The 16464-nt window shown below is 40.5% G+C and overlaps 1 protein-coding gene across 1 annotated transcript in view; it reads left to right on the top strand.

The window, feature by feature from the left end:
• The window catches only part of LOC135502719 (sodium-dependent phosphate transporter 1-A-like), a 149966-nt gene that overhangs the window by 63164 nt on the left and 70338 nt on the right, over positions 1-16464 (top strand). The window contains exon 8 of the mRNA XM_064795692.1: positions 12683-12874. Coding sequence (XP_064651762.1) covers positions 12683-12874 — 192 coding nt within the window. The remainder of the gene's footprint in view (positions 1-12682; positions 12875-16464) is intronic.

Below are 16464 nucleotides of genomic sequence, written 5' to 3' on the forward strand. Positions count from 1 at the left end.
AGGTGATGTTTTTCCAAGTTAAAATGCAACTGACTTTAAAACAGCTTAAATGTTGGTTAAATGCGATTAAATGTGGTGGACTTTCCACTGCAAATCTTAAATGTTTTTTAAATGTCTGGTACTCTTTGGAAAGGAAAAAAATATAAATAAAATATTTTTTGAGACTATCCATCATTTCTGTTTTTAAGGCCAAAAAAAAGTTCAGTTGAAAAGTGTTGGACTTAGATTTTTTGGCATCAGGATCTAAGACTCCGCCCAAGATATTTCTATAAAGACACTTAAAAAAAAATTCAAAGACAAAAAAATTTGAGACTGACCATTTCGTATACTATTGAATAGTTAAACAAATTCAGTTGAAAAAAATTCGACTTGGAATTTTTTTGAGAAATTATTTTTTCGACGGACATTTATTTTTAACTTCGAAAACATTTTTTGGGACTTAAAAAAATTTGGAGAAAAATGTAAACTTAATTTTCTTCGAAGAAAATGGAAGAAAAATGGTCATTATTTCATGATGTATCTATTTTGAGTAAAAAGCTAGAGATTGACAATAATTTTTATATCTAAAAAATGTCAGTTTTAATAAATCAATGTACATGTATGTGTATGTGACTTTATTAGTTGACGCCTGGAGACATACACTACTGAGATGACGCGCTGCTTCAGATAGTAGCTGCATGAGTCGATAATGATTAAAAAACTTAGAGACAATAGCCTGCACTTAAATTGGTTGCTATCTGCATCGGCTGGTAGTCACAATTTTTACTAAGAGGGATTGTTATGCATGTTCTGCATCTGCAATAGACCCACTGAACGCATTGGTTGTGACATGGTAGGGACACCTTTTTTGGGCTAACTGAATAAGATGCTAGGTAATTGACATATATATGCATGCATGACAGAAAAGAACATTCTCCTGGTCCCAAATATATGAGACACACTTCGACTGTACCTCACTGGTTGTGACATGGTAGAGTGCACACACTGTATATACTGTAGATATGGATTACAGTGCTGGTTTTGATCTCCACCAGATAAAAGTCCCTGGAGAGCGAGATGAACAGAGACAGACTGGCCGGACTCTTTGATTGTGAACAGCAGCTGGTCAAGACAGTAGTAGTTTTTGACAAATGGTACTGAAGCACAGAAAGAAATATCTCACGGACCTATATCTTTTCTGCACCTTCTGTAGAGACCCGGCTAGCTAGCTGGTGGTATCACTTTAAGACATGGCTCTTGGAGATTGACTTGGCTACTGCAGAGCAGCTGATTGAGAGTAGATTTAGACGGTCTGAACGTTTGTTGTCCGCAGTACAAAAAGTTTCTCGAACTCAGATCTATCACAGAGATCTTCCTGCAATGACAGTGTTTGCAAGTAAAAAGAAAACATTCATGTCTACCTCAGAGGGAAGTCCGCCTGAATATGATAAACCACCATCCAGTTTGTGAGGTCATGTGTATCGGGTTCCCTTGATCAATAGAACCATGTGCTGCTGGGCAACTTCATATCTTGTCACAGTGTTGGTCAGTCTGTTTGAATTTGGAGCTTTAATCAGTTTCCAGCGTTCAGAAAGACGACAATTTTGTACGAAAGCAGGTGATAAGGGTGAGGACAAAGGACTTTTCCCGGGAATTCCCTCGTGGTTAGTACTTTGTACACACAACACTTTGCCCTTACATACACAATACCAGCAAGACAAAGTACCAGTCATAAATTTTTTCTATAAAATTTATTTGAAAATAGTAATGAACAGTTTTTATGGAGTCTGTCTTTCTAAATTTTATCATTTGATATGAAACAAGTAGAATTTAATTCCCGACTGTAGTCAAAAGTTATGCGCATGCGCTGTGTATTTCCCAACTCCCTCCAATTTTCAAAATCCCTTTGTTCCCTTCAATAATCCTGACCGTGTCTCATCAATATTCGTAATTTTTGTCAAAACCTGGCTTCAAAAAGCAAAAAGAGTGGTTAATGTTTATCAAGTAGAAATAGGACTAAGACGGTAAGAACTGTTTTTTTTCTGCGTGAAATTGGGTTGATTGCAAGAATCGCCCCCCCCCCCCCCCCTCAAGAATCAATTCAATATTAGCTCCCGATCATGCATTGCATGTGTGCTGTACCATGTGTATTGACTAAATGAAAGTGTTAATCTTTGAGAGTTGCTAGTGTGAATGTCAGATCTCTGTGATATGACCATGTATCAACATCAACTTCACCATCCGTGGATAATATTTTACGATGATTTATTACATCTTTTTGCATGCACCTAAAAAAGACTCAATTAGTGAATTAGTAGGCCTACTAATCACTCTACTCTACTGGACTGGTAGGCCTAACAGACAATATATGTCCATCCATGATCAATGATGTTTTTTCGTTGTCATGATATACTCGTACTGAATCTGCATAAGATATAATCAAAAATGTATTTGTTTTCCTTTTGATGACGAGTACAAGTTGCACCACTTGGCTGTGGTAGAAGAGTACAGCTTCTACCAGATATGTTACTGCAATCTCCATCAGCCGCACCAGCTCCGTCTCCATGTCAAAGACAAAGTCAAGCAAGTGCAAGAGAGCCCAGTGGACGTGCTTATCATCCTCGACCAGATTCTCCAAATTCCCTGCAGTCCTGTGATGTAACCCTTCCGCATTGTGTCTGGTAAAAACACCAGCACTACTTTTCGGCCACGGCAGTGACCAAGCACGGAAGAAGTTGAAGAAGATGAAGATGCTGAAATAGTTCAACGTCAGATTGTACGCAACTTGGAACAACACCGACGTCGGATTGTGGCACTAGAAGAACCATCCAGCAAGAGGGAGAGGGCAGTGTTGGTAAACGAGTTAAAGCAGCAGAGGGGAATTTTGAATGAGGTCTAGAAGCAGATGGCTGAGACAAAAAACGATGGAAGTGGAAAGTCAGCCCTTGGGCGTAAAAGAGCCAAGCTGGATGTGTCATTACCTTGTTCGGTAAGTAATTTGTATTCTGCAAAATCTCTTCACGTTAAAATTATGCTTGGTCTTTCGATTTTATAAACATGCTGCTGCTGTTTCGGTCTCAGGGCGGCAGTCAATTCAGATTGCTTTGGCCTGCAACTTATTGTTTAACATGAGACCAACAGTTAATATGCATTCAATGTAGTTATCTTGCTGGAGATAAAGTAGTATTTGATATTTGCCAGAGAAAGATTTTAGAACATCTGAAATTGAATACTTACTGTGCATACCTGTCATTAAAAAGTCAGTATTTGACAGTCTCCTTAAATGATTTTCTTCTTCTTCAAATCAATCTATTTCTTTTTCCTTGCAGAGAAAAGTGCAGAAGATTTACAACACTCTGTATCCAAAGCCAACGAAGGATGCAGCAGTAGTACATGAAGTCTCTCCAGGCTGATGTTTTGATGAAACCAGGTACATACTTATGTAATTGCACATGCCGCGCCCATTGTTTGGGTGTTCCAACTCTCTTTTCCGACAGTGATGCCCAGCTAAGACCAATGAATCAATTCACATGTCCGACACTCAATATCATTATTGTTGCTATCGTCACCGGTAATAATTATTATCATTATACTAGGCTACCTTGTCTGTTTTCAGTGTAATACAGTTCACCGCCACACGACACATATCAAATAACTGATCACGTTTAATCTTGCAACGAATAATTGTCGTATATGTATTTTTTACTTAATTAAAGCATGTCAGATCACAACCAAGCTGTTGACAGGCGGGTGATCAAGGCCGTTCAAGAGGATTTTGGTGGAGCCAAATATTGTCCTTGGAGCAGAGCTGTCCTTGAAGGTTAGTTAACATTCACCAAAGAATCGTTTATGTCTCCAGCTGAATCTGTTTTGACTTAAACTTATGATTGGCACCGTGCAAGGGGCTGGAAAGCATTCCTCAGGTCAAGGGTTGTACTCTTCTCAACATATAAAAGACTGTGTCTGACTGCAGTTAAGCATGAGGCAGGAGAAAACTGAATAAAGTCTAACAATAACATCACGAACATGTCAAAGTCTGAATGAAGACTAAAATGAATGCCATGGTTGGAGTATTCGATGCGCTATAACACATTTTTTGTCGTGAACTTGCATGCATGAACATGTATTGATAAATTATATACCGGAAGATAGTGTAATTGTCTTTTTTCATAGAGAGTTTAAAGACATACTTCAAAACTGCAAGGACGCATCAAAGAGGAAAGCTGGTGACAATGGTGCTCAGCGCAACAAATCCTGTCGGCGAACAACTCACCTGATAGAGGTAGGTGTAGCTTTCTTTAGCATTTGACGATAGCATCACTTACCTCCGTGGATGGGACAAAACTGTAACCAGCTATTGTCTTTTACAATTTCCAATCTGAAGGGCCTTGATTCCATGCTAGTGAGTAAGAAATAGGGTCTGTAGGAATGGTCTACTCTTTTCTAAATGGTCAACCTAGCCCCGAAAGCTTCTCTCAAATTCGGAATTTGAGACAAATGTATCATATTGATATTTATGCAATGCCCACAGCCTAGACATCATCTGTTTTTTGTGAGTACAGGCCTACCATGTGAATCATAAATGGAAAGGAAGTGTAACCTGTGTCGAATGGATGTTGAGAATGAAATAGCTATGCATGTAGTATGGTGATGGCTGGTAGATTTGAGCGGTGTTCAATGGCTCGCTTAACCAATTTGTTGACAAAGAAAATGACTCTGTTTATGTTATCAAGTCTCAAAAATTGTTTTAATTTGTTCTTTCAGAAATGCAGTCACCTGAACTGAGGACTCTAATCAATGATCTGGGCCGCTGAAACCAAGCAGAAAGTGTCCAATTTGCTAACGCCCGCATATGCGCTCCGAGAACGAGAACGACTTCAACTACGAAATCGATTAGAGCCAGCTCTGTACATCTTAGGTAGGAAACCCAAGGTGACCCAGGGCATCCCGACAAAGATATCCTACGGCAGCCGGAAACCACAAGTCGTTACTGCCTAAAATGTCCAAGGCCGGCTCTATTTTATTTCATAGTTGAAATCTCTCGATGGTCTTACTTATGTTTTATAGTTCGAGGGGGTATGAAAATATGGGAACAGGCGGCACTGTGTACAGTTCCTTAAAGCATAGATACTTTTAAATAGACCTTGGAGGTCTATTTAAAAGTATCTAGGAGGTCTATTTAAAAGTATCTAGGTCTATTTAAAAGTATCTATGCTTTAAGGAAATGTACACAGTGCCGCCTGTTCCCATATTTTCATACCTTATAGTTCGAGGGGGGTCTTCGTTTCAAAGTTGGGTCTTCTTTTTGTAGTTGGGGAGATCTTCGTTTTCTCGTAGGATTTGCGTTTTATAGTTGCGGGGGGGGGGTCTTCATTTTATAGTAACGGGGTTTTCTTTTTAATGTTGGGGAGGGGGGACTTTGTTAGATCTTTTTACAGATCTTCCATCTTCGGTTTTCGATCTTCGGTCCTCAAGCGTCTGAACATAATGTTAATATTTTTGATATGACTTTGGAAAACAATATTTTCTTTATCAAACCCAATGAAAATACAAAGAATGATTACAATACAATGGTCCCTTATGATGAACCGAATTGAATAATGCATAAGGATTCCCCAGATCTTAATCGGATCAGCAAACTTGCCGACAAGGTAGCCGAAAGCACTGAAAAATGAGAAAAAATGGGTGTCATCGATCAATTTTTGAGAAATGTGCGTTTTTCCGCACCTGAACAATAGGTTGATAATTTTTCTTAATCCAACTATTAATCAATAGAGTGTAAGATGGCACCAAATTCTGATCTCAGAGATCTGACGAATCCTAATGCAATTCAATCAAATTTGCCTTTCGCAAGTCGTCTACTAAGTATTCTAAAGATCATAGTATCACAACTACCAAACTGATACACTAAAACAAAAAAAAAAACAAAAAAAACACTCCTTTATGTTGATCTCATGCATTGTGGAGTCATTTCCAATAGACATCCGTAAGGACGTACCACGAGTATGCTGCTGCAGTCAGCACAAGCCACGCATTACACCAATTGTTTCTCGCGCGTAGGTAGTCGCGAATTTGAGTAGTTAGTTCGCTTCCCCGGCCCGCATACGTGCATGATATGAGTGTCCTCTGCCTCTGTCAACCCCAAGCGCTGAGCAAGACCTTCTGAAATAACCGTGGGTAATATCTGGATGCAAAATCTCTCAGCATCACTGATACCCTATTAAAGGTTCAAATCATGGCCTTGTGCTGCTCAAGAGTGTGTCGAATTATGATTTCCAAAATCTCTGGTGGAAGTGATGGTCGCTTCGGCCAAGTGTATACGATAAAGTAAAAATAACCCCACCGAGTCATACCCAACACCAGATTCAGGAGGAGGAATTGGGTATGGAGTTAAGCTGCTAATACGAGCCCCTGTCGGAGATTATCCCTAAATTCCCTAAAAGTCAGTCATGTGTTTGGAGATAGTTCCATGTGTTGGTATTGTCTTCGGCCCCACTTCCATTAAATGGAGAAGTTCACGGCAGCATCAGAAATGGTGATTATCATGGTCCAGTCCGGTAGAAAATCTTGGGCTGATGCAAGACCACCATTGATTTGTTAAGCCTTTTAGCAGTTCAATGTTTGACCGCGACGCATCAAAAACTGCGTGATGTTGTGAATCTGAAATTTTGATATGATATTCCGGACAGTCGGGCAAGTAAATGGTGAGAAGTAAACTGGTAGTTGACCAGGGAAATTTTTTGATAATTGACAAATTGGACAGACATTGATATTTCCTCTCTTTTCAGCCAACTGGCAGAAAAATCTCAAAACACGCCCCCTAATATGTAAAGTCAAGGACTTAGTGAGCCCCCTTTAGGTCGGGGGAGCTCCCCCGAACCCCCCTACGAGCATATGTTAAGTGCAAGCTCTAATAACTACAGCTGTTACAATGGGGGGACACCCCCCAAACCCCCCTCCGTCGACATAGGTTTTTACCAGTGCGTTGGGGGGAAGCTCCCCCCAAACCCCCCCCGGTGGACAGTCAACTAGCCCTTCTGTGTCATACTGCTGGAGGGGGGGGGGGGTGCGATGGGACCATCCATATAGTTCCTTCCGACACATTTTTGTTTTGGTAATGTAATACATTGTGATTGTCCTTATTCACGGGAATCGGGCGTTTCCAGTGATATACGACACTTAAATGGATTGTCCTCATGCATTCACTTTGGAAACGCATTTTAAAATTGATGTTACGTCCTGTTAATGGGGCACGTCATCATCGCGTACATTTGGGAAAAACTCCCTAACGAGACCGGAGCAGACGGCTGAAAGTAGTTTATTTATTGGCCGCTAGGGTACAGAATGTACGTCGCTCACCCGAATTTTTCACGCAACTATAGCTAAATAGAGCTAGTTCTAGTTTGTGATTCATTTTGATACTTCAGATTTGGGCAGTAGACCAATATAACTTAGTCGTCAGTGTGGTTTTAAGCTGGAAAAACGTATTTATTTTTCTTAAAGTGCCTTTTTTTGGACGGGTGTGTGCGATTGTTTTGTTTTTATGTCACGTGACCTCGACCATGTCGACACAAAATTGAAATAAACCACCCTTTTCTGTCATTATTTAGGACGGATATTTCTCTAATAAAAATATTAATATAATTGGCCAATTTCTTAGGCATATGATGTAGCGAATTCCCATGAAGATTTAAATTAAATTTAACTTAATTTCAACCAATGGGATAGCAACCACCACCGGAAAATCGCGGAGAAATCGGTAAACTCAACGGAGTTAATTCAGAAAAATACAAAAAAAAATTGTTTGTAGGATATACAATAGTTAGTCTCTCTTTTTCTAATCATTCACGATATACTCCCGCACACACGTGTATCTTAAGAGCCCCTCCTAAGAGGGGGGCTTATTACCAAATTAGCAAAATTCGAAATTAATATTTTCATCAAACAATTTCTTTATAACTGTAGACTTGCCACAGCAAATATTTTTTCAATACCTCTCCAAATATGTACTCGAGAGTTAAAAACATGCACTCGTCTTATTGATAGGCCTCGACCCTCCAACCCATGAATATTCATTGGTGGTATTGTCTCGGCTAAGTACACAATTATATCTGCTATAGAGGGTCCGTGTACATTTTCGGATTAAAAATAGTCAATGCTCTAAGTGAATTTGAATAAGTTCCAATGATTTTATATTGTTTTATTAGCGTTTTCGTGAGACATGTCAGAAAATAACACGTTGCACGGCCGTGTTTACTGCCTGCGAGAGAATATCTCTCCGACCCCGTAAAATCTAGAAAAGGAGTTCCTCTTTCAAAAGCGACCTGAATTATGTTAGTTATTCAAAATAAAGAAAGCCCAAAATGATGTTCGCAAAGCACATAACTAACATTCCAGGCGGTATTTAGGTATGACGGAGGCTTTTAAGCATTTTGTCCCATAGGATACCACCAAACAGTTAATAGTTGCTCTCAGCCCTCTTGGGGCAGAAAACAATTATTTCTCATCTCGCGAAATCGCGATTTCTTATCTCGAGGTTTATAATAGCTAGACCATCTCACAGCATTATCAATGCATTCTTCAGGCTCCATGTCAATTCCTATGTCTCCCAAAAACATAATAAAGTTTTTTCTAATTCATGTGTAATAAAATTTATCTGAAAGAAAGTGATGTGTTGTTCATCATTAAACATGCTTTCATTCTCAGCCACGTAATGTAGCTTAATGTCAAGCTTGAATATCCCTACTTGGAACAGTATGATTTCTGCATGTCTTTTTCAAGACCATGGTGCCAAGTCATGCATAACAGGTTGTACGTCGCAATGGTATCAACACAAAGCTCATAGCTTCTACTTTACTGTGCTGGAATGAGAGAGTTTTAGAAAGTATGCTTCAAAAATTTTTACGCATTTTGTTAGGATTACCTATTTATGAGACACCCTGTATAGCTCTTTCAATGTGTAAATTAAAGCCAACTGCCGAGAGCTGTATAACTTTACTATTTGTGATCACACTTTTACAGTTTCGTGACAAGAGGTCAATCAAGTGCCTTTGGCCCGATCTATCCAACCTCTATCTCCAGGGGTCAATGCACTCCCAATTTCCGGTTGTCCTCTTATCAACCCCTGAACACATCTAAAAATAAAAGATCTGTGATTAGTTAAAGACAATTTATGTAAATATGGATGACGTACTGGCTATCACAAATCATATGAACAGCAATCCAAGCTTCCTATCATTTGACTTTTGGTTATAATTACTGTGTTAATTTTCCCAATGCGGCCAATAAACAATACATTGCACTAAAATATTTTACAAGACACTAACTAGAATATCAGTGACAAATATTTACCATTTGATGCATTTTATTGTGAATCAACTACAACAAAACCTTGTCATCAGGATTTAATGAAAGCCACGTGGATTTGTTTATATGGTGGTACTATTTTAAGCAAGTGGCAAAATATTATACATTGTATAACAATAACGACAAAGAATTTGTTTTTGTATATTTGTGTCAGGTATCTTTATTTATGTCTACGATAGGACGTGTTCTCAATTTAAAACTTAATTTGTTGGCCACAAAAATGTTCTTGTCATGTAGGAACAAGTAACGGCCGACTACACGGGTCAGAGGTCAGACATACTACGTCACCCCCAGATTATGAAGGTGACGGGGAATGTGACGTAGGGGTGTCGGTGCAGCCATTTTGAATTGCTAATCAAATAGTCCCCGGATTGGGAGGGTGCAAAATATCTGAAAAACCCTTTAACATATTATGTCCATCCCCATACTTCTTCAACGCATCGAACTGGCTGAGGGTTATGTCGATATAACCAATTATGTGTATTGTTGCACCCCCAATTTCTATCAGCGTACCGTGACACTACGTAACACCTTTACATAGTATTGTACACCGAATCAGGGATTATAGGTGCCGTTTTCTCCACACTGAGTGCAAAACTTACTTTTCTTTTTTACTCTTTGCTCTTAAATAACAAACCGTAACTGTCGACACCCTTCACTGTCTAATCCGCAGCAAAACAAGGAAACACAAACCCGGGAACACACAGCCACACACAATGCTTTAGCACATGCTAGAGGTGACTTTCCACAGTCCCTAAAAAGTGGAAAATGCCTATCATCGCATGTGTTTCAACCCTACAAATTCTATCCATACCATTGTAGTGTAAAACCGGGTCGAGCGTTAAGGCGTCACCAAATTATGAGACAGGGACAATGTCACATCCAGGCAATTCAGAGCTATCTCAGAGGGGCTTGGCTAATAGTCAGGGTCTTGGGCAGGGGGCAAAATGACAATGGTACGTCCCATTGACATAAGGATACTGAGTGCAGAGCTGACTTGATGACGATATGAATCAGGAGAAACAGCTAATCTAAGCTATCACAAAAGGCAAAAAAATACTGTTCATATAAATCATAAGCTTTATTCCCACATCACAACAGTGGCAAAAAATGTAGAAAAATGGTTTACAGACATGAGATGATGGTCATATTTACAGGGATCGAATTTATACCAAATGATTGATGGCAAGGTACAAGCTCATATCTATGTCCTCACAATCAACTCTCCTAGTTCTATAAAGGTGCCTATCACCACTATGTCATTGGGATATTATGTGCACAATAGAAACCAATAAACAGTGTTATACATCAAAAACAGTTGATGTGGGGCTTTAAAAAATCTAGTTGCCTCTATTCTCATAATTCTACCCCAAAAGTATGGAGACTGTTGCTATGATGGATCAAAAAAATTTATCATGTTGTTCCAATTTAATTTCTACACTAATATTGGCATTTATGAACGCCAAAATAGGGGTAAATTCAGCAGAGTGTTCACAATTTGATATATGGTAAAAACGTATTCAATATCCTACCCATGCAGAACCTCTTGATATATTTCGGGTAGAGTAGATCTTGCAGAAAAGAATGCTTTTTGTCGCGTTGAGTTATCACTTATATTGCCAAAGTTATTGCAGTTTTTGTAACCAAGCCGCAAAACATTACGTCCCAACGTATTTCCCGAGGAACAGCTGCTCCAAGTAACGTTCTGCCTCCACTGGTTCAGGAGATTGAACTTGAAGATGTGTTCCCGGGTGCTGGAATTGGTCAATTGCCGCCATCTTGGATGCCTGCATCCTGAGATTCAAGGTTTTTACAATCCTACGTCATAAACTGTGTCGCCAGTTCAGACTGTACATCTTATTTAGGCCGAATTAGTGCCACTTTCTCTCATAAAACGTTTTCTTTTATAAATGAATAACAAAATATGATATTTATGAATGAAATTTGATACTCACTAGTGGATTTTAAGATGATTGTATGGAGAACTACAAACCCAGCGTAGGGCATCGCGGGCTTTGTGGTGTTGCGATAGCCTCACAGCAATAAGAAAGATTCTTTCCTGATCTACATCCGCGGTACTGCTTTTCAAGATGATGGCAACTTACTAGTTTTAGAGGCGTTGTAAGGAATGAAATCAGCACCTCTAGTGTCAAGATTGTCGTAATCCAAGATGGTCGACACTTTTTGGAAAGTCAAAAATGGCAGCATAAAAACAACCAAATACAAGAACACAGCTACATATAAACTTACCAGGAAGCTCTCAGTCAATTGGCTCCTACAAAAAAAATGTCTCCCTGAAGTTTGCAGGTCCAACTCAACACAGTTGTGTATATTTTTCTCTCGTATTTTACCACGACTGCGAACTTGCTATAAAACTAGTTGTCGTCGGTCAAAATTGATAAGATATGAATATCCCATTAGATGACAACAAATGGAACCATATGATACCTTTAGATAGGCCATTACACACCGACAACATCTTGTTTAAAGGTGCATTCAAAGAACTTCCGAGGATTCATCCGCCTTGCAACCCCTAACCGTAGTTCCTAAAAAATGTTGGATTTCCTGCTACCTATTATATCTAGCACTGAACCAGCACATGTACGAGTTGGGACATTTCATATGCCTAGTTTCTGAAACCGGGTGCACTGTTCAATAGATTGATATAAGAATTATGATGGCAGCGTAGGCCATCACTGGATTGGAGTGCGTGTGTCGGCCGGGTGATCAGCTGTTGCACTGTCCTATTTTGTGTGTTTTTTCTGTTTTGGACAAAAATCATAATATTTCGAAAATGAGCAGACTCAACAACATTTTGTTTTCGCATTTTTTTCAGGCATTGGCTATGGTGCTTCACGTGAAAACCGGTATTTTTGAATTTACCGATTAGAAAATTTCAAAAAATTGCTCACTCATATGAAAAAAAGCAATTTGTTTGCGTCGTTAAAACACTAAAAACTTATTCCTAGCAGAAGATCGTGCCATGAGCCAAATTCTGTCGCGGATAACAAAAATATAATCGTTATGAATAAAGTGTCCGGCAGTGGCCGCTTCAGCTCCACCACGTGGGGCCTCATGTTATTAAGCTATACTAGAATTCAGTGAATTTAAAGCTAGTGTTTTGTTTATCAACGAATTTGTTTAAGTTCCAGTTGTGCCGAATTTGCTGGGGTCAACCAGAGTCTTTCACATAAATTTATATGAAAGACTCTGGGCCAACGTTTGACCCAAGAGAGCTCTGTCCCAACGCGTATGCGCATTCGTTTCCTAGTCACCTTACCCTTTATTGACAGACTCTTGCTGCAATAGAAAATGAAATCGTTTTACCTATTTTCAGACGCTGTGGCGAAACACGATCAAATTGAATTGGAAGAAAGAAAGGAAACCATAGATGAAGTAGTAGAGACGAGAACAAGATCAGGCAGTGTCATGACCATTACGCAAGCTGTATGTAATCCAGTCATCCGCAGGTCGTCCGTCTCTGCCGTGTCTGCAACGGATTCCTCCCACTGTGACAGGCCAGGCCCAGGTGAATATTAGGAAGGCTGAAATCAGTGATGGTTCAGGGATCCTCATACGTATTCACAAACTTTGTCCTCTTTCTACAGAGTTTTATCCATATTTGTACAAGGATCCTTGATAAGTTGCTGTTCTCAACCTCCTTTTTATCAAAGTAAAGCATGAAAAGGTGAAGAAACCATTATTCAATGATAGTGTTTGCATCCCCCTTGTCGCCCTCATTGACATGGTTGAGAGTATAATGCTCTCAACGAGCTCGTATGGAATCTAAATGGTTACTCAATTAATGTAATTTGGTTCGAAACAATTGAGATTTGAAGGAACTATAATGTGTTGTGCTAACATATACGAGTTGACCATATTGACTTAGTTAAAATTCACATTTTGGAATTGATCCCTCAATTTGCCAATCATTAAAATTGATCCATTCACGAAATGCCTCACGACTTAGTAACCTCGTTTACCCAGGGGTCATTGCGCGCTTCTATGGTCACTTGCACTGCCCCTGGTATCCTGTTGAGATAAAACATATTTGATTGGTTAACGAATAATGTTTGAAATGCAAATAAGATGTAAGTAATGTTTTGACACTTGGCTTGTTCATAGCATAGTGAATCGGCGAAAAGGGCGGCATTATCAGTCTACATAACCATTTACGCCAATGCGATCACAAAGCAATTAACGGCATAATAGAACTTCATTCTCACGGAAAAGATATGAAGCTAATGAAGATCAGTGGCGTAGTGGTAAGAGCACCAGGCTCATAATCAGGAGGTCATGGGTTCGATTCGCGAAAGGGTCACTGCTGTTTCGTCTTTGTGTCTTTGAGCAAGGCACTTAACCCCAATTGCTTCTCTCCACCCAGGAGTAAATGGGTACCCAGCTGGCAGAGTTGGCACACTATGAATGTTAGTCCTGAGCACTGTATAGCTGCAGCTCGGCTGTAATACTCCCAGAGAGCAGTGCTTGAACCAAGAATGTACAGGCAAATAGTTAGGAGTAATAATGTGAAGCGCTTTGAGCGACTGAAACCAGTTGGATTTAGTGCTGTATAAGTCTCATAATAATTATGCCCCCGCTAAAGTGGGGGCATTATGTACTTGGGTGGTTTCCGGCCGCCGCCGCCGCGTCCGCGTCCGCCGCACTGAATTCCAGACTATAACTCAAGAACCCCTTGCTCGGCTGACTTGAAATTTTTAGGGGTTGTAGGCCTAGTGTGTCAAAGGGTCCCTATTGTTTTTTGGCGCGTTCCAAAATCCAATATGGCCGCCAGCCGCCATCTTAGATTTTCGCATTCCGCTCGTTTACTAGAGAACCAGAGGTTCAACAGTCTTCAAACTTTTGTGGTGTGATGGTCTATGGTAGGGGAGGTTCCCTATCGATTTTGGGCCCGAACCGAAATCAAAGATGGCCGCCAGCCACCATCTTAGATTTTCGCATTCCGCTCGTTAACTGGAGAACCGGAGGTCCAACAGTCTTCAAACCTTTGTGGCGTAATGGTCTATGGTAGGGGAGGTTCCCTATCGATTTTAGGTCCGACCCGAAATCAAAGATGGCCGCCAGCCACCATCTTAGATTTTGGCATTCCGCTCGTTAACTGGAGAACCAGAGGTCCAACAGTCTTCAAACTTTTGTGGTGTAATGGTCTATGGTAGGGGAGGTTCCCTATCGATTTTGGGCCAGACCCGAAATCAAAGATGGCCACCAGGTCCCCGACTTGGTGATTTGTATTCCGCCCCGTCAATTAAGAACCGAGTGAGTGACAGACCTGAAACTTATGTGGTGTTATTACCTAGTGTAGGGGAGGTTCCCTATCCATTTTGGGCCCGATCTGAAATCCAAGATGGCTGCCAGGCCCGACTTGGTTTTTCGCATTCCGACCTGTAACTCAAGAACCAAGTGAGTGACAGACCTGAAACTTATGTGGTGTGATGAGGTTGTGTAGGGGAGGTTCCCTGTCGATTTTGGGCCTGACCCAAAATTCAGTATGGCTGCCAGCAGCCAACTTAGATTTTGGTATTCCGATTGTTATTGGAATAGGCCGCGCCGTTCCTCATACCACGATAACCGATGACATGCTTAAATCGGATCTTGACTTTAACGCCGACCCTGGCTAAAAGACTAAAGTGCTTGCAATTACGGGACTGCCATGGACGAGTGTCGGCGGTTCAACCAATAGCGGCAGGATCCCATCAAGGGTTATCCTGAGGGATACGGGCAGCGTAGTTGGTATTATAAGAGCACTCCTTAGCCATCATACGCATCCACTTGGGGTAGAAACTTATGCAATACTCTTTACGTATAGGTCCTAAATTTACGGGGACCTTCCATCCTTAGGAAATCCTGCTTGGAAGCGAGCTTATGATTCTTAATGAACATCACCACCACCACCACCACCACCACCACCATCATCATTATCATTATCATTATCATTATTCTTATCATTTTCACCTCTAGATCCACCAAGACCCTTGTACATGCTTTCATCATTGCCCACCTTGACTGATGTAATGATCTCCTGTGGTATCCCTGAAAAGTTTTCTAATAAAAACCAGCGGGTTTTCAACTCTGCTGCAAGAGTTGTGTGTTTGGTGGGAAAGTTTGACCACATTTCCCATGTGCTGGTTCACCTGCACTGGCTACCAGTCAAGTGCAGAATCCAGTACAAGATTCATCATGACATAACCAGTGGTTTTAAATATACTCCGCCTCTCGATACTTCAAACCCCTGATGATATCCATACCCTTCAAACGGATTGTAGCGGTAGAAAAAAAAAACCCAATCAAGCGCGTCGGTCTGTATCAAAAGCGGATTTCGCTCAACCAACACGTACAGTGCTCTTCCCGCGCCAAAAGCATTTGATGAATCGTGAACAAGTCATACGCGGGTTTCTGAGTGGAACTGGAAGCCTATTGTAGTCCCTATTGTCAATATGTTCATCCTTAGTGTAATTGATCTGCACCGGACATTTGAACAGAAAATAAGTAGTTACATTTTACCCCCGGGAAATAGTAAATCTTATAGGCTGAATCGCTAGACTGGCGAAAACCGCTTTTAAGCTTGAGTTATCGAAGGCCCTTTGCTGAATTGCGCCTCCCCCGCTGAAAATTTATTTCATTTCGTAATAAAGACACAAAAACACTTCAACAGAATGTTTAACAGCATAAAATAGTTCTAGCCTAAAGAATCATAACGTTAGAAACTTATTATATAATAGTAAGACCTGTGTTTATCGTATTATACCGCAGATCTGAAAATGAACTATACAAGGTGTGTAAAGTAATCGGAAGAGCCACCCTTCCCAGCGGATCATACTGGATTTTCTCAGGGTTTTGTATATGAGGTAGGAGTATCAAAAACCTGATATCAGGATGTACAATGATCAAGTGCTTGGTTGGGAGGGCTCCGGCATATCTCAACTCCATCGAATGATCGATCGCCAAGGCCTTAGATCTGGACCTGCGATGTTCCTTGTGGTACCTTTGGTCAAGCACCGAACTCTTGGTGGTCGTTGCTTCGCGGCAGCTGCTCCAAAATTGTGGAACCAGCTGCCGTCAAGTCTTCGAAACACTGATTTCCTCCAGATGCCAGTCCCTCCT

Source organism: Lineus longissimus, chromosome 19 (genome assembly GCF_910592395.1).
Source record: "Lineus longissimus chromosome 19, tnLinLong1.2, whole genome shotgun sequence".
Taxonomy (NCBI): Eukaryota; Metazoa; Nemertea; class Pilidiophora; order Heteronemertea; family Lineidae; genus Lineus; species Lineus longissimus.